Here is a 24,437-nt window from a genome sequence, read left to right as displayed (position 1 = left end):
ATCCTACCCAATTACATCCCACTATACAGCCCACACATAACCTCCATAAGCTATCCTACCCAATTACATCCCCACTATACAGCCCACACATAACCTCCATAAGCTATCATACCCAATTACATCCCCGCTATACAGCACACACATAACCTCCATAACCTATCCTAACCAATTACATCTCCACTATACAGCCCACACGTATCCTTCATAACTATCCTACCCAATTATATCCTCACTATACAGCACACACATAACCTTCATAAGCTATCCTACCCAATTACATCCAACTATACAGCCCACACATAACCTCCATAAGCTATCCTACCCAATTACATCCCCACTATACAGCCCGCACATAACCTCCATAAGCCATCCTACCCAATTACATCCCACTATACAGCCCGCACATAACCTCCATAAGCTATCCTACCCAATTACATCCCCACTATACAGCACACACATTACCTCCGTAAGCTATCCTACCCAATTACATCCCCACTATACAGCCCACACTTAACCTCCATAAGCCATCCTACCCAATTATATCCCCTCTATACAGCACACACATATCCTTCATAGCTATCCTACCGAATTATATCCCCACTATTCCGAGACACATAACCTTCATAAGCTATCCTACCCAATTACATCCCACTATACAGCACACACATAACTTTACATATTTTCTCTTTTTTCACTTTCATTTCCTCCTGACTCTTGGCCGACATTCCTGTGTGACTATATCATTTAGAACCTCTCAATCTGGCTGAACCATTATGCAATTTGCAGCACCTGTCCTTGTGTATCAATGCCTATTTCCCTATACACTGTAAGCTTGCGAGCAGGGCCCTCATACCTCTATGTCTATCTGTTATAATCCAGCCTTGTTCTATAATTGTTGTTTCCAATTGTAAAGTGAAACAGAATATGTTGAGCTATATAAGAAACTGTTAATAATATTATTATTATTATTATTAATTATAATAATAATAATAATAATAATTAATAACATGTTGACCTTTATGTCCGTCAATTTGTTAAATATTGACGTAACATCTATGTCAACATTGATGGAGAATGTGGGTGCTTAATGTGTACCAAGGTACAAATTCAATTTTTCTTGAGGTGGAAGCAAAATGTAATATTAAAGGACCCGTTTGTGAAAGACTGTTGTGATGTTTCGGCATCACTAGGGAAATGGGATCCAGTCTTCCTTGACATTTATGATATCACATAATTATAGACCAAACGAGGAGAAATTAAAACAGAGGCTCCATTCAGTCACTAGTGTCCCCTGTAGTCTGTGTCATCCCAACAGCCCCCAATTATTGTATCACTCTCTGCTATTGCAAATGAAGGGAGAGCTTCAAATATATTATCTCTGCCCTCTGGTCAAAGGGATCCACCATTGTTTTACCCCAGAGAGAAAGCCACTTCCACCCTACAGAGCTTGGTATGTAGCAGGTCACTATATATGGCTGATAGCAGCTTTGCACCAATTTCAGCCATAACAAATTAAATATTTTAAATATGTGAAATGGGAAATATGGGATATTTCCTTGGAAGCTCTAGAAATGAACAAAAATCATTCTGAAGGTGGCTATTTACGTTATATATGACTCTATATACCTCTGGGTGAGAGATTTTACACCATTGTGGGTGTTACAAATGACATATTGACACTTCTAAAATAGGTGAAATGTGTTTGGTAGTTATAGGTGCAAACAACAATGAAAGTAAAACAAAACAGAAAATCCACTTTGTGCTTCGGAACAGGCCTCTAAGGGAATTTTTACATGGGCTGCAAAATGGCACCTTCCTCAATTACATAACTACTGTGTGTTTAAAGGCTAAAAATTCCTCTGGTGCATTCTTTCCATGCCTTACTACACTAAGGGGTCTATTTACTAAGCAGTGTTAGGGGACAGAGTGAAAAGTGATAAGAAAGTGATAAGGTGCCAGCCAATCAGCTCCCAACTGTCATCTCACAGGCTGTGTTTGAAAAATGACAGTTGGGAGCTGATTGGCTGGCACCTTATCACTGTCTTATCACTTTTCACTCTGTCTCCTAACACTGCTTAGTAAATAGACCCCTAAAGGTTATATTGCTGTACCTGGACTGGTTCTGTTCACATACTGCAGCTCTAGCAGGGTGGTATCAATCGGCCTGACAGGAAACAAGGGAGGAGAAGAGTATTAGAGATGAACAAAAGTTCCGATAACATATTGCGCAAATCAACTGATTTTATAGTCTCTAAATAGATGGGATGATGGGATGAATTCAGTCTGTTCTATGGTGAGGTTCTGGTATAATAAGGTCTCGGCCAGTATAAGCAAATGTGTCTACATTACAGATTCATTCATGGAGATCGCATGTGAAGAGCTGTGAGTTAGATTGCTTTATGAAAATTAAATTATTATTTTTTTAAAGCTGTCATACCTAAAAAAATTATATCATGTTATCTTATTCCTACACAATAAAAAAGTTACCTAATCTTTGTAATCAGATGGGTACCTGTGCTGTTATGGGCTTACTGTGTTTAATTCTGTTGAGGGTTCAGTGGTAATAATGGCTTTTTACTGGTTGTACCAAAGCAAAACTAAGCTCTATCACCAGAAAAACAACCCTGTGTTCACCATGGTAGGACTTTGAATCATTTGATAATCTGGCCTTTAAATTGGAATACGTAAATAATTGGGTCGCGTAGTCACCCTCTACCTGAAATTCTCAACCACCCCAGTGCCAGATGGCCCGGACTGGTTTCACTGTAACATGGTCATAAGGATTACGCCAGACTCATCATGGTAGCCATGTTGCCTCTATAGGAAAGTGGAAGGTGTTGTAAAACTCACAGAATCCAAAGCCTTGGACTATGAGGGCCAGGGTAAGGAAACAGCTTGGGACCCGTGGAAAAGGCAAATTTCAGTGTTCCCAGTATAATGGACCAGAGTCTGTAAAATCTTTGCCCATTAGATCAAAAGTACATAAAAGATAAAACACATACAAATATTGTAAAATGTAACCCTTAGTTCACTAATTTATTATAAAATAAAATTTTGATCTGCCATTATCCAATGGGAAATTCTTCTGTGTTTGTATTTCAATAGAAAATGATTTGGTTGGTATTCCAATGGGAATTTCTTCTGTTTGCAATCCAATGGGGAAGTCTTCTTATTTGCAATCCAATGGGAAAATTCACCCATACCTTCCAACAAAGCAGCTAACTACAATCCCCCACATGTGAATGACTATAACTTTGAGTGATCGAGAGTCCCATTAGCCGCTCAAACAATCAGAGACTTGTTAACATTCTGGCCACTTGGGATTGGATAGCGACTAAGTAAAGCCAATGCAAATTCAGGTCAAAGTCATTCAGTGGTGACCATTAGCAGCAAGTAGTTATGTCGGTCTTAAAAAACATCCTTCCATTGGATTACAATGGGAATTTACAAAACCAGAAAAATGTCCCATTAGATTACAGCAAAGATTGAAGAAACAATTAGGGAAGAGCTAAGGCCATTACATTGGGTAATACTTTGGGGACGCTTTGGGTATTGGATTCTTTGTGGAACATTGGTTGCAAAAAGATGCATTATTATAACATGAGGAAAATTTTTGAACTAAAACATTCAGCAAAGTTCCATGAAATGTGAACACACATAGACACTTGATACTACAGTAGGGTACTCTAAGCTCCGCAGATGCTCAATTTCATATTTGCGGTGGAACTAGATATCTTGGAGAGTTACAATGTTCTGGTGATTCAGCCTCAAATTTGAAGAATGTCTCATCTCTAGCCAGGTCCAGAGACAAAGGCTGTTGAATCTAATGGGCCGATGTGGCAATCTGACCATAACTGTGGTACTGTCACAAGTGGATGCAATATGGTCACTGAAGGATTAGACAGATATAAAGAACTCACGCCGTGATTATTTCCCGTATAGTATATTTTCCTAGTTCATTACTGATCTCCAGCCTTGCTGTATACAGGATTCTAAGGTTGTAATGCAGGTCGGCAGCACTGGAAGACTTTGCCACAAGATGCAAAGAGATGAAATTATCCTACAGCAGATAGGGGAAGAGAGAAAAATGTGAGGTTCCACAATCTACATCTATCTATATCCATGCAGTGATGGGGAAAGTTACATACTAAAAACGGTAGGAATGTCTATGTACTGTGGGTCTGATTCAGAGCCGGACGCTATTTGCGCTCGCTCGTTCAGAAAAAGGGGCTGGCTATTTAAATTGACCGTTCGCTCTTTGCGGTCTGTTGACGCCTCCATGTCTGAACGAGCGAACAAAACATGCGGTCGTTATTTGGAAAAGAACGCCCCCTGGCCGCTCGCATCATACGTCATCTCCACTATTTATTAGATTAATCGAGTACATCGAATGGCGTATGAACTGCTCGCTATTCTTGTGGTTGCATTTTCCTACCGCAATCATGTGAGCAGTTCTGGCTAAAAGACAACCAAGTGACGTGGTCGATGACGCTGCTTTGTTAATTATGCACACCCTTAAAACGCCCGTTTTGACCGTTTGGCACGCCTGCGTTCTGATCTCCACTCCCCGTTTTCAAGCACCTTCCCCTGTTACCACCCACAAACGCCTCATCCTGCCACTCAAATTAGCAGGCATTCGCTATTTTGCGAGCACACGATTTCTGACCGCACTGACTGGTTCGCGCATGCGTATTACAACCCATACGCATGCGCAGATGTGCGAACATCGCTCGGACCGAACGAGCGGCCGCTTACGAGCTCCTGTGCTCCATGAGTCACCTCTGAGTACCTGCATTGCATAGGTAAATATGATAGCAAGCAACTTCGCACCAGGAGCAAACCATTTTGCAATGCAAGGGGTGTGTGTGTATATATATATATATATATATATATATATATATTGCATGCAGGGTAAATACTGGCTGCTTTTGCATGTGCCATTTAGATTTGAGTTAGGGCTCACTCCTTCCATATCTATATCTCTCTATTCACTGTACTTATTTCCTCCTCACCTGCAGTACATCATGGTTTTACGAAAGTATGAAGGTAATTGCTCTTTTTGCCCTCGCTCCTACAATAACTCAGAATCAATGAGACCCATAATGCTAATTTCTTAAATACAATAATGACATTTATTTGACTTGTTCCAATGATATGGAGGGGAGGGTGAGGGGACGTTGGTTTGTAAACTGATGTTATCAGCCCTCCACATGGCAAATCACACATATTAGTGCACATAAAACATATCGGTGAATATTTATGAATACTGCTCCTTAGGAAATTGTAGCAACTGTCCAAAGCTAGTAGCCACCAATAAGTAGAAGTTGCAGAATATTTGCCAAAAACGTCAGCAGGGTCATAACTAGGGATGGGTGAGAGGTGCTGAAGTCCAGGGCGCAGGATCTGCTCCCCAGTAGCACCAGCATTTTGCTTGGAGGGTAATTTGTATGGCACCCTGCAGCCCAGAGAGCGGTCATAGAGCTCCTTGCTGGCCCCGCCCCCTCAGTATGACTTCATGGTGACATAGACAGAACAGGGCGGGTTATTGCTCTGCTACGGCTCTAAATGTCAGTGTCTCAGATTGTGATATTTTGCATGACAAAATAACATTTATGGTACCATCCCTTAGCCCATGCCTAAACTACAGGCTGATAATATTACAATTGTGCTTAAATGACCTTTACATTGTTGTGAATAAAGAAGCTAAGTAATAAAACATAATACACAGGGGCACTAAACAGGGCATAAAAAGACACAAACCTGAATTTCCTCCAGATATTTAGGCTTTTCGAAGAGTCCAAGACATTTCTGTGCTATATATAAGATAAAACATGTATTAAGTGTGACATACTTTACAGTCTCTGCAGTGGTTGTGGCTTAGGGGCCTATTCATGATGTTAATTATCTGGTTCGCACCCCGATAATTAACATTCTAACTTGATTTGAGCGCCGGAGCAATTAATAATTTCTCCGCTGTGGAAACAGCTGACCCGAAAATCAGCTGTCTCCCCGAAGTATTTCACTGCTCCGAATGGAGCACAAGAGCCCTGGCGTCCAGCGGAAAGAGCCGGACAGGGACATAGGGAAGGAGTGTGCTGCGAGCCTGGAGTGGAAGCACTCACCATCTGAAGATGGCGAATGCTCCCGCACTCAAGCTCCGAAAATATTGTGTTTTGGGAGCTTGATTAATTCTGTCCCCATACATTCTGGGAGAGAAAGGTAAGCAGGAGATATCTGTGATACTAGTGTATGGGGACAGCGGGCCATTCCGGGAGAGGAAGGTAAGCAGGAGATATCTGTGATACTAGTGTATGGGGACAGCGGGCCATTCCGGGAGAGAAAGGTAAGCAGGAGATATCTGTGATACTAGTGTATGGGGACAGCGGGCCATTCCGGGAGAGAAAGGTAAGCAGGAGATATCTGTTATAGTAGTGTATGGGGACAGCGGGCCATTCCGGGAGAGAAAGGTAAGCAGGAGATATCTGTGATACTAGTGTATGGGGACAGCGGGCCATTCCGGGAGAGGAAGGTAAGCAGGAGATATCTGTGATACTAGTGTATGGGGACAGCGGGCCATTCCGCAAACAGAAGGTAAGCAGGAGATATCTGTGATACTAGTGTATGGGGACAGCGGGCCATTCCGGGAGAGAAAGGTAAGCAGGAGATATCTGTGATACTAGTGTATGGGGACAGCGGGCCATTCCGCAAACAGAAGGTAAGCAGGAGATATCTGTGATACTAGTGTATGGGGACAGCGGGCCATTCCGGGAGAGAAAGGTAAGCAGGAGATATCTGTGATACTAGTGTATGGGGACAGCGGGCCATTCCGCAAACAGAAGGTAAGCAGGAGATATCTGTGATACTAGTGTATGGGGACAGCGGGCCATTCCGGGAGAGAAAGGTAAGCAGGAGATATCTGTGATACTAGTGTATGGGGACAGCGGGCCATTCCGCAAACAGAAGGTAAGCAGGAGATATCTGTGATACTAGTGTATGGGGACAGCGGGCCATTCCGGGAGAGAAAGGTAAGCAGGAGATATCTGTGATACTAGTGTATGGGGACAGCGGGCCATTCCGCAAACAGAAGGTAAGCAGGAGATATCTGTGATACTAGTGTATGGGGACAGCGGGCCATTCCGGGAGAGAAAGGTAAGCAGGAGATATCTGTGATACTAGTGTATGGGGACAGCGGGCCATTCCGCAAACAGAAGGTAAGCAGGAGATATCTGTGATACTAGTGTATGGGGACAGCGGGCCATTCCGGGAGAGAAAGGTAAGCAGGAGATATCTGTGATACTAGTGTATGGGGACAGCGGGCCATTCCGGGAGAGAAAGGTAAGTAAGAGATATCTGTGATACTAGTGTATGGGGACAGCGGGCCATTCCGGGAGAGGAAGGTAAGCAGGAGATATCTGTGATACTAGTGTATGGGGACAGCGGGCCATTCCGGGAGAGAAAGGTAAGCAGGAGATATCTGTGATACTAGTGTATGGGGACAGCGGGCCATTCCGGGAGAGAAAGGTAAGCAGGAGATATCTGTGATACTAGTGTATGGGGACAGCGGGCCATTCCGGGAGAGAAAGGTAAGTAGGAGATATCTGTGATACTAGTGTATGGGGACAGCGGGCCATTCCGGGATAGAAAGGTAAGTAGGAGATATCTGTGATACTAGTGTATGGGGACAGCGGGCCATTCTGGGTGAGAAAGGTAAATAGGAGATATCTGTGATACTAGTGTATGGGGACAGCGGGCCATTCCGGGAGAGAAAGGTAAGTAGGAGATATCACAGTCGTGCCCTTATATTAAAGTTGTTCGAAAAAAATGGAGTGGGGGTTCATGGTGTTTAAGGGGCTACACCTCAAAAGCTATAGGTAGTACTGAGCTGAAATTTGGCATGAACAGGTAGAACTGTCGCTCGGTGCTGCATACCAAATTTCATGGCAAAAAAATTAGGATTTGGGAACAATCCAAAGTTTCAACTGTCACTTTTTTCTGACACTCTCAGTTAGGACCACTTTTCTGCTATTATCTATGGGGGATTTTTGGGAAGGCATAACTCAGGAACTCAGGGTAGGGGGCGAATTTAGACTTGGGGACTGTTTTATTAGGTAGCTCTTGTTCTAGGGTAGGGTCTTTTGGGGTTCAAGTAATTGAGAAAGTTACAGTTTTTAAACTATTACCCCAAAATTGCACCATTATAGAGATAGGAAGCTTCAATTCGTTGCACAGCCTTAGTAGGTGCCTTCAGCAGGTGTACTTACTGTGGCTTCACTTGGGTGCATGAAGATGTCTGGCCAGAGCAGGTGGTAGTGGCGGTGGGACCCGGGTGAAAGAAGTGTCCGTTAGCTGCAGCACGGATCGGGGAGGTGGAGGGGGGTAGCGGACATTAGCAGCGGAGGTGTGGTCGGTGGTGAGGGTTGCAGGACCCGGTGGTGGTGTGGCCAGGTGGTGCCAGACAGATGCAGCATGCACGGATCTGGAAGATCCATGATGCCTGCTTCTGTGTGTGATAAAAATAAACATAGATGCACAGACGTATCAGTGAGATCTGTCTGTGCTGTTGTGTTTAAAAAAAATAAAAAAAAATGGCGTACCCCCAGCACCGGACCCTTTCTAGTGTGTGGGGGGGTAATGCCACAGCCAGGGGAGCCCTAGCAGCGGGTCCCCCAACCGAAGCATCACCCCTGACCATTAGTCAGCCCAGGCCAGGGATCCCTGGTGAGCTGGGGATCCCCCCCAATAAAGGGGTCCCCCTCTCCAGGGCACCGCAGGCTGATAGACGGGGCTATCCCCAGCACCCCTGACCAGTAGGTGCAGGGTTGGTTATGTAAAGTGCGGTGCAAGTAAAGAGTTAAAAACATTGTCTTTTGCTGTGGAACTACAGTTCCCAGCAAGCCTCCACCGCATGCTGGTACTTGGAGAACCCCAAGTACCAGCATGTGGGGCATTACGGGCCCGCTGGTACCTGTAGTTCCACAGCAAAAGAAATATTAAAAATATTAAACACAAGACACACACACCATTGAAAGTAAAATTTTATTAAAACATACATGTACACACACATGCACACACACACATGTACACACACATGCACACACACACTATCTCACATACTCACCTAGTATCCCTGAAGCCAATCACGTCCACTTGTCCAAGTAGATAATCCATAGGGTACCTGTAATAAAAAAATCCATACTCACCTCCTCGTATGCAGGGATTAAGGGCCTGATTCAGAGCCGGACGCAATTAGTGCTCGCTCGTTCAGGGGTGGCTATTCAAATGAACCGTTCGCTCCTTGCGGTCTGTTGACGCCTCCATGTCTGAACGAGCGAACAAAACATGCGGACGTTTATTTGAAAAATACGCCCCCTGGCCACTCGCATCATACGTCATGTCCGCTATTTATTAGATTAATCGAGTACATCGAACAGCGTATGAACAGCGTATGAACTGCTCGCTATTCTTGTGGTTGGTTTTTCCTACCACTATATTGCGAGCAGTTCTGACTATAAAACAACCAAGTGACGTGGTCAATGATGCTGCTGTTTTAATTATGCACACCCATAAAACGCCCGTTTTGACCTTTAAGCACGCCTGCGTTCTGATCTCCACTCCCCGTTTTCAAGCACCTTCCCCTGTTACCACCCACATACGCCTCATTCTGTCACTCAAAATAGCAGGCATTCGCTATATAGCGAACAAACGATTTTCGGCCGCACTGACTGGTTCGCGCAGGCGTATTAAAAACCGTACGCATGCGCAGATGGGCGAACATCGCTCGGAACGAGCGTACTGCCGCTTACGAGCGGCTCTGAATCAGGCCCTAAGTCCTCTTCATTCCATGTAGGCATCCCCGGTCTTGGCAAAAAAAAGTACTACCCAAATGACGGCTTCGCAGCGGGAACTATATAAATCCCAGTGCGGAGCGCTCATTGGCTGAGAGAGGAGAACCTTGTGCCCATTTCAAAAATGGCACCTCGGCTAGCTAATATAAGCCAGTGCAAGGACACGGCACAGCAGTCTGTTGGCCGGAAGGCAGCAGAGCAGAGCTGCCGAAGAAAGAAGACGCCAGGGAAGTCCTGGGTGAAGACGCCGTGGAAGTCCTGGGGGACGGCCGGCAGCCATGTAAAAGAGCTTAAAGGCTGCCGCCCCCCAGGTGAAGGTGCTGGAAAATTAAAAATTAAAAAAATCGGTGTCCTTGTTTTATTTTAATATTTCTTTTACGGGGGTACTATAGATACCAGAAGGCCCTTAATCACCCGCTTGCTGGTACTTGTGGTTCTACAAGTACCAGCATGCAGGGGAGGCCTGCTGGGACCTGTAGTCCTACTGCAAAAGACAGTATTTTAACTTTCATATGCACCACACTACACTATCATCCCGGCACCCTCTGGCCAGGGGTGCCGGGGATGGCCCCGTGCTATCAGTCCAGGCCTGGGGTGTCCTGGTGATGGGGACCTCTTTATTGGGGGGTCCCCAACTCCCCAGGGATCCCTGGCCTGGGTTGACTAGCGGTCAGGGGTGATGCTTCGGCTGGGGGACCCAGTGAATTGGCTCCCTTGGCTGTGGCATTACATCCCCCCCACTAGAAAAAGTCTGGAGCTGGTTATGGTTAATACATTTTTCCCCCAGTATTTTTAGAACCAGGACTGGCTCAGAGCCCAGTGCTGGTTGCTCTTAATACAGGAGACCCCTACGTTGTTTGTCCCCTGTATTTTGGCAACCAGGACTGGTTCTGAAAGCCCGATGCTGGTTGTGTCTCATACAGGGGGACCCCAGCGTCGGTTGTCCCCTGTATTTAGCACAACCAGTACTGGGTCTCCAGAGCCCGGGGCTGGTTGTACCTCGGGGGCGGGGCATGCTTTTTAATACACTTCTATTTATTTTGTTAACACAGATGCATGGACGGATCTCACTGATCCATCCATGCATCTTTGTCTTATTGATTTGTTTTTTTCAGATGCAAGCCGCACGGATCGCACTGATCCGTGCGTGTATCTCTGAATCATTTATTTTACACAGATGCCTGCATCACGGATCTCACTGATCAGTGTATGTAGTCAGCTATCCATAGATCTTGCACGATAGTTTCCAAGTCAAAATTTTGCTATTTAAGCACCATATCGTGTCCTGGAGTACCAGGGAGTTTCAAGGGAAATCGCATTGTGAGCACATCATTCTGTGTGTAGTTGCATAGACTGCATGTGTGTATTCCAATGAGCACACAATTCTGTGAATTAGCAGTTCCACCATTTTGTGAGTGACAGCAATCTCACTCTGTGACAGTGCTGAATCTGCAGTAAACCACAGGGTGTGATGGCCTACCATAGCTGTATTGCACAAGGAACATGTCCATTAAGGCATCAGCCTTAATGATCAGAATTTCATTGCTTTTTAAGTTTGAGAGGCAGAAATTCAATATGTTTTGTGAGATTTTAGGTAATGTCTTATGGTGTGTACACACGGAGCGATCAGATAGCGATAACGGTATCGGTGTCTGATCGTCCTGCACCCTCCCTGGTGTGCTGGATGATTGATATCGATCATCCAGCACACCACCAACAACCATAGCAAACCCGCGAGTAACCTGCTTGATATCAAGCAGGTTGACCTGCATGCACAGCCTATGGATGATATCACTATCATCCATACATGCCCGCGCCTCGCTGGTCGTTGGTGGGTTGGTAGGGACCAAAAAATTAATGATTTGACCGATAACTCTATGAACAATATTGTTATCATTCAAATCGTTCATTTTTATTGCTACGTGTGTATTCACCATTAGAAGCCTTAATGGGACATGTGAACTTGGAAGGTTTTTTTTGTCTATGATATATATATATATAACTGTGGGATTGTGTGTGATTCAGAGCGCGCGGACATTCTTTCTTTGCATTATTTTGAAGAATTGGCACCAGGGCCGCCATCAGGGGGGGACTGCTGGGTCTGGAGTCCCGGGCAGGAAGGGGGCCAGTCCAGGGATGGACCTACCAGTATTATAGCAGGGGCCCCTTGAAAATAATGGGCCAGCTGCAGGGCTGGCTCTAGCCCAAATTTTTTGGTAAGCGAGTATATTTTTTGACGCCCCCTATGCAGTGCCCCTTTTACAGTGCCACCGGTAGTGGTCCCCCCTGTGCAGTGCCCCCAGTAGTATTCCCCTGATATAGTGCCCCAGTAGTACTCCCCCCCTATGCAGTGCCCCCAGTAGTGGTACCCCCTATGCAGTGCCCTTTATATAGTGCCCCCAGTAGTATTCCCCCCCTTGGAGTGCCCCCAGTAGTAATCCCCCCTTGTAGTGCCCCCAGGAGTAATCCCCCCTTGTGGTGCCCCCATCCACATCCCCCCGGCAGCAGGAGAGACGTATTAAAAAACAAAAAACACTTACCTGAAACCCACTCCTGCTCCTGGTCCCGCCGCCGATATCAGCTCCTCCGTCCGCCGCTTTGCATCATGGGAGTGACGTCATGACGTCACTCCCATTACCCACTGCGGGAGCCGGTGGATGTCCGACTCTGGCAGTGGGAGCAGCAGCCAATGAGAGTCTGTCTAACTCTCATCAGCTGCTAAAGCAAACACACAGCTGCCGGCGCCGGCGGCTGTGTGTTTGTGCTGTGTAGCGCTGACCGAACTCTGTCCGGTCAGCGCTACACACGCGGTGCAGCTGTGTCACAGAGACACAGTCTGCCCACGGCCCGCATGGTACGCAGCTGAGGCGCCCTTCACTATGTGGCGCCTTACGCAGCTGCGTGCCATGCGTAACGGGAGAACTGGCCCTGGCCAGCAGGTATCCAGTGCATAGAGGATTATTATATCTGCGGAATGGATGCGCCCTGCAGCGTCAGGCAGCCGTCACACAGAAAGTGACTGTGTAGCTGCATTGCTTCCTGTTGGCTGGCGGCTGGCCCCTCCCCCCGGTCCAGCCACCTGACAAAGAGAAGAGAGCACAGAGCAGAGAGATCAGCCCAGCATATGCTGAACAGCACACTCCTGTTTACAGCAGCGCTGACTCCTCCTCAGGCGGCAACAGGCGGCAGTGAGTGCCCCACAGCAGCGCACTTTTGGAAATGGGGTGGGGGGCAGGAGGCACCACTGACAGACAGAAGGGGGGGTTACTGACATGTGTGAGTGTGGTGGGGTGGCACTGACAGACAGAAGGGGGGTGTTACTGACATGTGTGAGTGTGGGTGGGTGGCACTGACAGACAGAAGGGGGTGTTACTGACATATGTGTGAGTGTGTGGGGGTGGCACTGACAGACAGAAGGGGGGTGTTACTGACATGTGTGAGTGTGTGGGGGGTGGCACTGACAGACAGAAGGGGGTGTTACTGACATGTGTGAGTGTGTGGGGGGTGGCACTGACAGACAGAAGGGGGTGTTACTGACATGTGTGAGTGTGTGGGGGTGGCACTGACAGACAGAAGGGGGTGTTACTGACATGTGTGAGTGTGTGGGGGGTGGCACTGACAGACAGAAGGGGGTGTTACTGACATGTGTGAGTGTGTGGGGGGTGGCACTGACAGACAGAAGGGGGTGTTACTGACATGTGTGAGTGTGTGGGGGGTGGCACTGACAGACAGAAGGGGGGGATGTTACTGACATGTGTGAGTGTGTGGGGGGTGGCACTGACAGACAGAAGGGGGTGTTACTGACGTGTGTGGGGGGTGGCACTGACAGACAGAAGGGGGGATGTTACTGACATGTGTGAGTGTGTGGGTGGTGGCACTGATAGACAGAAGGGGGGGATGTTACTGACATGTGTGAGTGTGTGGGGGGTGGCACCGACAGACAGAAGGTGGGGGATGTTACTGACATGTGTGAGTGTGTGGGGGGTGGCACTGACAGACAGAAGGGAATGTGGGAGAATCGCTGAGAAAGAGAGGGGGGAATGTATGGGTGTGTCACTGAGACAGGGAGGAATGTGGGGGGATTGCTGAGAGAGAGGTAAATGGGGGGAATGCTGAGAGAGAAATGTGGGGGATTACGTCTGCCCAGTACAATAAAGTTGTTATTTATTTTTTATTGAGGCAAGGCATGCGTGACGTCATTACATCATGTGCGCCGCACCACTGACAGAGGAGCCGCCACAGCGCAATGAGGAGCAGCCAGAAGGCACAGGAGAAGGTAAATGTATTTGGGCTCTAGGGGACAGAAGGGGTGTTGGCAGGGGAGACACTGCAGGGCCAGAGTTGCAGAACATGGAAGGAGGGGGGGGGGCTGCCTATTTTGTCAGTCCTGGGCCGCATAATTTCTGGTGGCAGCCCTGATTGGCACCATCTTCTATATTGGCAGCTGCACTCAATCACTTTGGTTACCTTTAGGTAGCACTAATTGTCTGCAAAAATTCCCATATTAGCCAGAGATTTTACATAGTGGATACTCTATCCAATGTTTAGCGGTGGTGCACTGTTATCTGCATTGTCTTGTTCATCAAAACTGCGGCCAATAAAACTGTATGGTTACACTCATCCATTGACTCCCAATAGTGCCTGTCTGGTTCCTGACTACAGTGTGATACCCATTCTAGATTATAAATGTAACATGTGTGGTATCTTTAACTGTACCCAGTAAAATATCCCGTAATGTGATTTGTAATAGGAAAGTTGCAGAGCATCTGCTGAATGTGATTAAATATACTTCAGTCTGTACCAATATTAACTCTTCCCTGTCTGACCATTTACAATTTTAGCCTAAGCAGAGGACTAAGGCAGACAGTTCCACCTGTATGTCCCCCACTGGAGGTATAGATTGTAACATTTAAAAAGAATCTCTAGGCAGAACCAGATTAATAACAGGGCAACCAAAACAATGGCACACACAAACACACACTGGGGAGCACCCACACATAGCTACATCACCATTGTGGGTGGCACTGTGGCATAATGGGAACTGGGGGCACTGCAGTGTGTTTAACACATTTGTGGTACTGGGAGTATTTACGGGTGTGGTATAAAATATCGACAGAACTAAGGTTGACAGTGAATAGGTCGACACCAGATGAAAAGATTAACAGGTTTAAATGGTCAGCCCCCTTTTTTTAAATATTTTATCCTAATCCTAGCCCTAACCTTCCCCCTAGTGCCTAACACTCCACCCGGTGCCTAACCCTAACCATCCGCCTGGTGCTTAACCTAAACCTCCCCCTAGTGCCTAACCATAACCCTCCCCCTCGTGCCTAACCTAACCCTCCCCCTGCTGCCTGACCTTACCCTCTGGTGCCTAACCGAACCCTTCCCCTGGTGCCTGACCTATCCCTCCCCATGGTGCCTAACCTAACCCTCCCACAAGTGTCTAACCCTCCCCTGGTGCCTAACCTAACCCTCTCTCTGGTGCCTAACCGAACCCTTCCCCTGGTGCCTAACCCTCCCACAAGTGCCTAACCCTCCCCCTGGTGCCTAACCCTCCCCCTGGTGTCTGACCTAACCCTCTCTCTGGGGCCTAACCTAACCCTCTCCCTAGTGTCTAAACCTATCCACCGGCAGCCTACCCTAATCCCCCCCAGGTACCTAACCCTAACCCCTTACCCTAACCCTAAGCTTAAAACGGTTGAAAAAACATGCTTTAACCATTTTTGCATCAAACATTCATGTGTTGATCATTGGAACAAGTCGACTTTTTAACCCTGTGGACCTTTTACACTTTTAATCTTTTCTCAGCCGACCTTTTGCTCCTGTTGACCTATTGCATGTCGACCATCTGGTTTCGACCTATTGACTGTTGATCTATTCAGTGTCATTTTTTCATCCGTATAGCAGTATTTACACATTATATACTTTCTGATAACATCACCAGCATATCTTATTAACCATTTTATTTATTATTATTTAGGGTGGTCTAAAGTGCAGCCTAGTAGAAATAGAACTACCCAAAAAGTTACAATGGGCATACATGAAAAAATATATATTTCTTCAGCACTGGAAATTAGGTCCTCTACTGCATGTTATATTTGCCACTATGGTAAGTGGCCATGATATCTACTATCATTATACATTGTACCAATTAGACTCAGACCTGGAGCTTTTAAGTCCTAAAAGATTATAGGCCAATCTGTTATATAACAAAGGGTTATCTTTCTTACTCACTACCTGTGAGCTATATATATAAAAAAAGAGGTCATCCTGCATATTTTCAATGGTAAACTTTATTTGGCAATTGCTATAGTGTTACATACTAGCTGGGGTGTTGATTTCATCACCCACTGCACTAATAAAAAGTTGGCTGAGAAAGTGCAAAAAAACCACGCATTTTGCGGTTCCACCGAGCACTTTCTCTGTCTGTTATTTAAGTCATTTCTTCATACCCTAGACCGGACAAGGCTCTAATATATTTTTTTTTAAATCAAGTTTATTTAACTATTGCATGGCAGATTGATCTGACCCTTGTACAAATCAACCACTGGTTTTGTCATTTCCTGAAAACTGGAAAGAAATTAGTTCTGTACCAAAATCATTGAGGACGGGAAACTCCTTGGAATGGGTTAAGTTTTTGCATTCATTCCATTGTTTAAAATACTGTAAATCGGATTCTGGAACTGAAGTTGATCTGACTAGGAAGAGAAGGAAGGTAAAAGTTAGATGAGATTTAGACTACAATCATCCAACAGCAAACCCAATTCCTAAACTGTATGATAAGCTCTGACCTCCAGTATTAGTTATTAGGATGCTATTTAATGGCAAATTCAATACTTTCAACGAAGAGCATAATAGGTTTATATGAATCATCCTGTCCTATTCTGATATTAAGATAAAGTATACCTAATAACTTTTTGCTATCTTCTAAGAAAAAAATATGACTTTCTAGCCTATGACTTGTGAATTGGCGATTTTTAGATCACTTATCTATTCAAAGGGTCTATTTACTAAGCAGTGTTAGGAGACAGAGTGAAAAGTGATAAAGTGCCAGCCAATCAGCTCCCAACTGTCATTTTTTTAAACACAGCCTGTGAGATGGCAGTCGGGAGCTGATTGGCTGGCACCTTATCACTTTTCACTCTGTCTCTTAACACTGCTTAGTAAATAGACCCCCAAGTTCGGAAGGACATTCTGAGATCTCACCTCTATCACTAACCCTGGACTGTTTCTGTCTTGTACCCTAAGTGCTGGGGACGGGGTGGACCCTCTGTGATGTCATTATGATTACAAAGCTAAGGGTATAATTTAACAAAGGACAGCTATGCCTTAACAAATGTCAACTGTTCAGCAATTAGCTATAGTCCCTAACGCAAGTTAGACAATGAAGGCAATGTCTGATTGGTTGTTGTGGGTTATTACATGTTGCTAGCTGCGTGCATAAGTGCTACTTAATGTAGGAAAACCCATTATTTGGGCCTGATTCTGAGTTACACACCAGTCTGAATACGGCCACATAAACTGTGCATGCCCTACACATGACATGTGGAAAGTCGAGTAGCTACCTTCAATCCCTAGTCAGACGCATCTCAGTTGCTTCTCACCTACAGCTGCATTGGCATTGCTGGGTGGCAGTAGGGAGGAGAAGCTTCCCGAGGGTGTGTCACTGGCGTGTAGTCAGAGTCTTCACCTCATCGGAGTTGGGCATGTGCAGAGTGCACACCATTTTCAGTCACCCAGCATGGGGTAGGAGTTAGTGCTGTTACTAATGATGATGGCTGCTTAGGCGACCAGAGGGATGTGATCTCACAATATGGGCAGATACTGAAAAAGGATTCTGATTGTGCCCGTGACTCAGAATCAGGCTCTTGATGTCTGCCATAACCATACTTACTGTATAAAAGAGATGCCATCATGCTTCCTTGTATTCTTTGCTGTACGAATAAGCTGTCAGGATGAGGTTGATTATACATCATAGTACCTTTAACAACTGTAAATATGAAGATAAGGTTTTTAGTAAATAGCTGTATGTTTACAGCATCTGGCAGCCACGAGTAACATTGTATGTTTATTGTATTGTATTTTTGTGGAAGAGTGACATGATTGTCTCTTGCTACCGCAAGCGTCCTGTATATTATATTTGCTACATTCCATTTTAAAAGTGTTTTGCATGGACTTATCACAACGCCTAGCGCGCCTAAAATGTGGTTCACAACCCCATGACATAATGGGGTCTATTCATGAAGCAGAGAAGAGCCCTGTTTAGCTGAAATCAGGGCTCAGCTCTGGTTCATGCTATTCATGGAGCTAGTTTACCGTGGAGAAATGTATTACTTCTCCAGTGGCACCCCCTGCTCCATGCCTGCATCACATCACTATACTATTTTATGGTGAGCGCAATTCATGAAGGAATGGAAAGCTCAGCTTTCCGTTCCTCTCCTGCGGTATCCTGTATCTGAGGATGGCGTTATCTATACCGCAAGGTGGACAGAGCAGAGAAGTACCAATCTTACCTGCTGTCTGCCTGGCACTGGCTCCGCCCCATTTTCCCAGCGTCCATAGCAGCAGGTCTGACGTGACCTACTGCTCTCAGACACTGGGGCATGCGCAGTGAGGAGCAGGTCTGTCTTCTCGCTGCACTACAGAGATCGCGGAGGGGATGGACGGCGCCCGAAGATGTCGAACAGGTAAGTGTACATGAATGACTACTAAACTTCACTATATATCACATTGATGTGACGCGATATATAGCGATATGTTTTTAGTAGCCACTTCATGTTCTATATGAGTAGACCCCAATGGTTCATCCTTCACCTACTCCCTCTAAACATGCTGAGCCCAATAAAGTTCAAAGACGCTTAGCCAGTACAGGTGAGAATATATATCAAACCCCAAAATCTCGTAATAAATAATCGGAAAAAAAATGTTATCATAAGAGTCATGCAAAGTAAATTGGCATACATTATTTTTACTTGGTTCTAGGGAAACTAGATAGCTGCTATTTTGGGTCCAGCATAACAGCCAAAACCAGTTTTACATTGTTTTTTAATTGGGGGCTACAAAGGAAGGTGTTACCTGGGAGATAACTGTACCTTATTATTACATTGTGATATTGATCTACTTATTTTATACTAGCATATTGGACCCAGCATATACCGGGTTACCTCTTTATGCCCCTTCTCTCTGCCCCCATTTTTTTGTTGCTGCACCTGCAGCTGATCATCCTGTGTCTCGCCCCCCTCCTTCCACTTTGACCTCCTCCCCACCCCATCCAGAACATCTTCCCTCCAGCCCATGCTCACATAGTTACTACATTCCCAGCTGCAGAACCTCCTCTCCTAGGTCTTTGTCATATTCCTTGCAGTGAGAGCATTGGGCCATGCGCCCAGGCTACCACTGAATGCACATTTAGGAGATGGGACAGACATTCTGAAATTATTATATAGATTATTGCTTAAAGGACAGTTGAACTTGACTGTAGTTTAAAACCCTAGAGCTGGATTGTGGCAGGGGCAGAACTATGGGAGACAATGGAAGTGCCTGCCTCCGGGCTCCAGCACCTCCTCCATTGTCCACAACATATACACTCCACTTTGGGCTGTAACTATGGGTCTGATTCAGAGCCGGACGCTATTTGCGGACGGTCGTTCTGATAAAGGGGCCGGATATTTAAATTAAGCGCTTGCTCTTTGCGGTCTGTTGACGCCTCTATGTCTGAACGAGTGAACAAAACATGCGGTCGCTATTTTGAAAAAAACGCCCCCGGCCGCTCACACCATACGTCATCTCTGCTATTTATTAGATTAATCGAGTACATCGAACGGCGTCTGAACTGCTCGCTATTCTTGTGGTAGCATTTTCCTACCGCAATCATGCGAGCAGTTCAGGCTAAAAGACAACCAAGTGACGTGGTCAATGACGCTTCTTTGTTAATTATGCACACCCTTAAAACACGCCCGTTTTGACCATTTGGCACGCCTGCGTTCGGATCTCCACTCCCCGGTTTCAAGCACCTTCCGCTGTTACCACCCACAAACGCCACTGTCACTCAAATTAGCAGGCATTCGCTATTTTGTGACACACGAATTCCGGCCGCACTGACTGGTTCGCGCATGTGTATTACAACTCATACGCATGTGCAGATGTGCGAACATCGCTCGGAGCGAGCGGCCGCTTACGAGCGGCTCTGAATCAGGCCCCATGTACCCAGAGTGTACCATCATTTGCTTTCATCCCTTACCAGATATTCATTCCAACCAATCAACTAGTTGGCTGGTTGGATGTAAGTTGGTCTAGTGTGATGGATGTAAGTGTCTAGTTGGTCAGTTTAAGAATAAAGCTGTCCACCATTTGTGGCATACTCATGGGCTTACTCAGGGAGGGGGCAGCCAGGTCGACACAGTGGGGAGGGAGGGGAGGCGTGCTGTGGCAAAGCGGGTGGGCCGATGGGTGTGATGATTACCAGCATTGTGGAGCGGTGATGAGGCCAAGATGGCGCGATTCAGCGTTAATCGTGTCATCTTACCGCCCACTTCACTCAGTAACCAGGCGGCTGCGGGCGGATGGTGGCTTACTCTGGGAGACTTGACTTCTCTTCCAGGCGGTCCGGAGCCTCCCGGGTATTCCGGGAGAGAAGACAAGTATGATTTGTGGGTTACAGTACATGCAAAAGCAGCCAGCGTTTGCCTTGTATGCAAAATAAATATGTGCATTTGTACCCCTTGTATTGAAGCACGGTTTGTTCCAGGTGCACAGTTACTGTAATGCTTTTTATGCTTTGCTCCAAGAATCATCCCCAGCATATCTGTAAACAGTGCACTTAGGGAATAATTTGTTTGTATGTGTGAAACTGATGCTAGAATATTTTGCAAATAGAAAACATAATTGTGAATCTAAATGGCAACATTTAAATGCATTTAAATTGTAGGCTATGTTTACTGGTGGCTGTGATTTGATCTATTTTGTTTTCCTAGAACAAACAATTGAGTAGTGCCATCATATGTATTTCCAAACAACTAGATGCAGAACTCTAGCATATTGTCCTGGCTAGAGATCCTTCAACATTTCAAACCAGTTTGACATTTCATAGCATTTTACCAGTTTAATGGCCAAGAATATGTTGGCTGTACAATCTACAATAGATGTGGATTCGATTATTTGCAATTCAGGTTAGTCGTTTGCACAGGAGGTTTTCCTTTCACAATATGCCTTCATTTGTTTATTTATTTATGTATTTATTTATATTATTAATTTAAAATACTATTTAGACAATATATTTTTTTAAATAATATTTTTAAATAGTTTTTAATTTTCTTTTTTTTCTTCTTTTTTTTTATTTGAATGGTGAAAACTACTGAGTTTCGAAGTTCCAATTAAGATTTTCACATTCAAGCTTTCACGAGGTCTCCAGTTCACATTTTAAAACCCCTTTATAGTGTAAGCTCTCACGAGCAGGGACCTCTTCCCTCATGTGCTTCTCTTTACATTTTCTTCTACTCCTTACTCCCCATAAGGGCACCTAACACGTGACTGCTAACGTCCTGCTGTTTATTGTGAGTGCTTTAATCGCTATTGCAGCAATGTATATAAACCATGTCCTTGTCCTGCACTGTAATGTACTGTAAGTTACTTGTTTCTTGGTCACTTATTAGTTTATGTACTCTGTAAGACGCTGCGGAACACTTGTGGCGCCATATAAATAAGGATAATAATAATAGTAATAATAATAATAATAGTAATAATAATAAAACATTTCAAATTAATAAACTGAAGCTGGAACAAGTACAAACCTACTGAACTATGTGTAAACTGGCTTGATCTTGGCAAAACTTGTTTGACTTGCTAGACTTTAGCTTGATTTTCAATAATTCTGGCAAATATTGGTATTTTTGAACCAACTCGATAAACCGAGAAGCAATTTGTGGTCGGTTTGAGTATCTATAGACCTGGTGTGATGTGACTTAAAATGTTTTTATTCAAATCAAATCTTACGAGCAGCTTCCTACACTACAGCACCAACACAGGTCACGACCAAATTGTACAGCTCCAATTTTCTGCATTTTATCCTTTAGAAACAAATGTAACAACTTAACAAAAGTACAAAACACATACAGTACAGTAATTATCACATCAAGTAAATGATTTAACAGTATTTTTTTTTTTTTAAATACCTATCTAGAAATGTGGGGATCCCCCTTCAAGAGGGTACTAGTAAGTAATCCTTAAGCAACGTAAATTCAAAGTATTCTTTAGGTATAAAAAACGCTATAGAATTTTTTGGTGTAACCATGACTAAGACAGGGAATCCACTGGATCTATCTAGATGGCTGCTGCAACAGCTAGTTATTTAGTGGCTCTGCACAATAACACTATAGATGACTATAAACCCATCAATCTAATTTTATTCAGGATGTAGTTGGCATCACGACAAATTTATATATTTATTAACAGTTTCTTATATAGCGCAGCAAATTCCGTTGCGCTTTACCATTTGAATCAACATTAACATTTTACTGGGTTGTAAAAGACAGACATACATACATACATACATACATACATACATAAAAGACGTACGTAAAGGACATACATAAAGGTAAGAGGGCCCTGCTCGCAAGCTTACAATCTATAGGGAAATAGGTGTTGATACACAAGGATAGGTGCTATATATTGCATATTGTGTATGTATTGACATACACAATGCTGGCGGAGAGAATCTTGGTGCTGGGATCCCGACAGTAGTCAGAATCCCAATGGCTGCGATCCCGACGGTGAGTATTAAGGTCAGCGCTAGGCTTAGGCATAGGGTTAGGGAGAGGGTTAGGCAGCGATAGTGGAGAGTAAGGGTTTGGCTGCGGGGGGGGGGGGGTTAGGGATCGGCTTCCAAAGTGAAAGGTTATGCAGCGGGAGGGGCCAGTTAGGGTTAGAATACTTACCTGCATGCATAGGGATTTACACTGTCGGTATTCGCTGTCAGGATTCTGAACGCTGGCATTATCTGCGCCGGGATTGCGTACCGAACCCTTTTATCCCTAGAGTTCTTCCTACAGTTATCTGACTCCAGACAAAGACCAGGTTAGGTTTGTTAGAGGAACTATATGAAGAGATCACTGGTGATGAATGATGTACAGCTGTTGTCGGTAGTAGGATCAGTGTCAATCACTAGCAACATAACTTTATAAACAAAACTTTACTGACGCATCGAAGGGGAACAGAATACTCCCTATTTTCAGACCTTAGAGCAAATTCTATATACCTACAGTAGGTATAATTTCAGGAAACCCAAAATTGTTAGTACAGTACATATGTCCAAAAAGTTAATTTTTGCGGGTCTATTTTTTAAATGACAAAAAGCCCTAAATCCCGGGACAGAGGAGGGCTGCTGCCCTCTACCAGAAGTGTCCTTAGGAAAACAATTGTTTTGTTATTAAAGTAAACATTTTTTTTCAGTTTTGTTTACAATATACTTTTTAATTTTCCTTCTATTTTTTTGTTGTTGTTTACCAAACTCTGTTGTTATATTTTTGGGGAATCTTGAAGTGGACGTCTGAATCTGGGCTTCCAGGTGCAGCGCACATGTGAGACCCAGCAAGCCAGTCATTTGTGCATTGGTACACAAGTTACTGGCCTGGCAAACTGTCAGAGTGCTCTCCCCATTGCCAAGCAGTGACACCAGGGAGCATTGCCCAGCTGGGTGGTTTGTTTTGATTAATCGGATAGGAAAAACTTATTTTCAAGATGATTTGATAAATAGGGCCTTTGTAGTCATCAAACCCCTTCCGCCCAACCAACAGCACTGTGGGGTTCTCCTAGTATGGACTACGGATGTTAAGGAGAGCTCACCTCCCCGTGATGCTTCACCTGAACTTCTTAATGCAGAGATAAATTAAAATTAATGTAATATTGATGGAAATAATTTTTGGTCAGCCTTTACCTAGGCTAGAAGACATTTATATTAAAAGGTGTGTTTCTAAAGCAAATAGGGTGGTTGCCGATCATAGCCATCCTTGCCATTCTCTGTTCTCCCTTTTGCCTTCAGGAAAGCGTTTTAGATGTCTCAGGTGTCGTACTAGTACGATGCGGAATAGTTTCTTCCCTGCTACTATAGTTAGTTTAAACATTTTAAACTGTTTTATGTAATTTTTATGTATCTTGCATATCATTTTCACTGACGCATTTATGTGGATGTGACAATAAAATTGATTTGATTTGATTGATTTGATTGATTGATGAATGTAATATTGATGGAAATAGTGGTCACTGCAATTGCACTACACCTGCTCAATGCTTTGTTACTACATGTGCAGGTTGCATTATTGTAACGTGTCACACAAATGGCGCTGTCTTACCTTGTTTTACTGTAAAGTTGTAGGTCAGAGTATCTTCCTCACTAAGCCGTCTCTCAAGTGGAAGGTGTCCAGAATCGATTCCAAGCATGCTGCAATTCATAAGGCAAAGTCATTAATCTGCGTGCTGCAGTCAGTATTGTCGAAGCTGGATAATTGGCTGAGACAAGATCAGTTTAAAATTGGATCGCAGCGACGCCATCTTGTGACTGGCCGCAAGACGCCATCTTGGAAATGAGATCGCAAGATG

The 24,437-nt window shown here is 44.7% G+C and overlaps 1 protein-coding gene across 1 annotated transcript in view; it reads right to left on the bottom strand.

Annotated features, from left to right (window-relative positions):
* The window catches only part of LOC148513691 (uncharacterized), a 120,956-nt gene that overhangs the window by 50,430 nt on the left and 46,089 nt on the right, over positions 1-24,437 (bottom strand). Inside the window, exons 3-8 of the mRNA XM_088481560.1 lie at positions 24,191-24,279; positions 17,740-17,835; positions 16,439-16,543; positions 5,761-5,813; positions 3,921-4,060; positions 2,112-2,164 (exon numbers count right to left, since the gene is read on the bottom strand). Coding sequence (XP_088337686.1) covers positions 2,112-2,164; positions 3,921-4,060; positions 5,761-5,813; positions 16,439-16,543; positions 17,740-17,835; positions 24,191-24,279 — 536 coding nt within the window. The remainder of the gene's footprint in view (positions 1-2,111; positions 2,165-3,920; positions 4,061-5,760; positions 5,814-16,438; positions 16,544-17,739; positions 17,836-24,190; positions 24,280-24,437) is intronic.

The sequence above is a fragment of the Taudactylus pleione genome, unplaced genomic scaffold (assembly GCF_031769625.1).
Source record: "Taudactylus pleione unplaced genomic scaffold, aTauple2 ptg000274l, whole genome shotgun sequence".
In the NCBI taxonomy this organism is placed as follows: Eukaryota; Metazoa; Chordata; class Amphibia; order Anura; family Myobatrachidae; genus Taudactylus; species Taudactylus pleione.
This window is presented reverse-complemented; position numbering and strand designations above follow the sequence as displayed.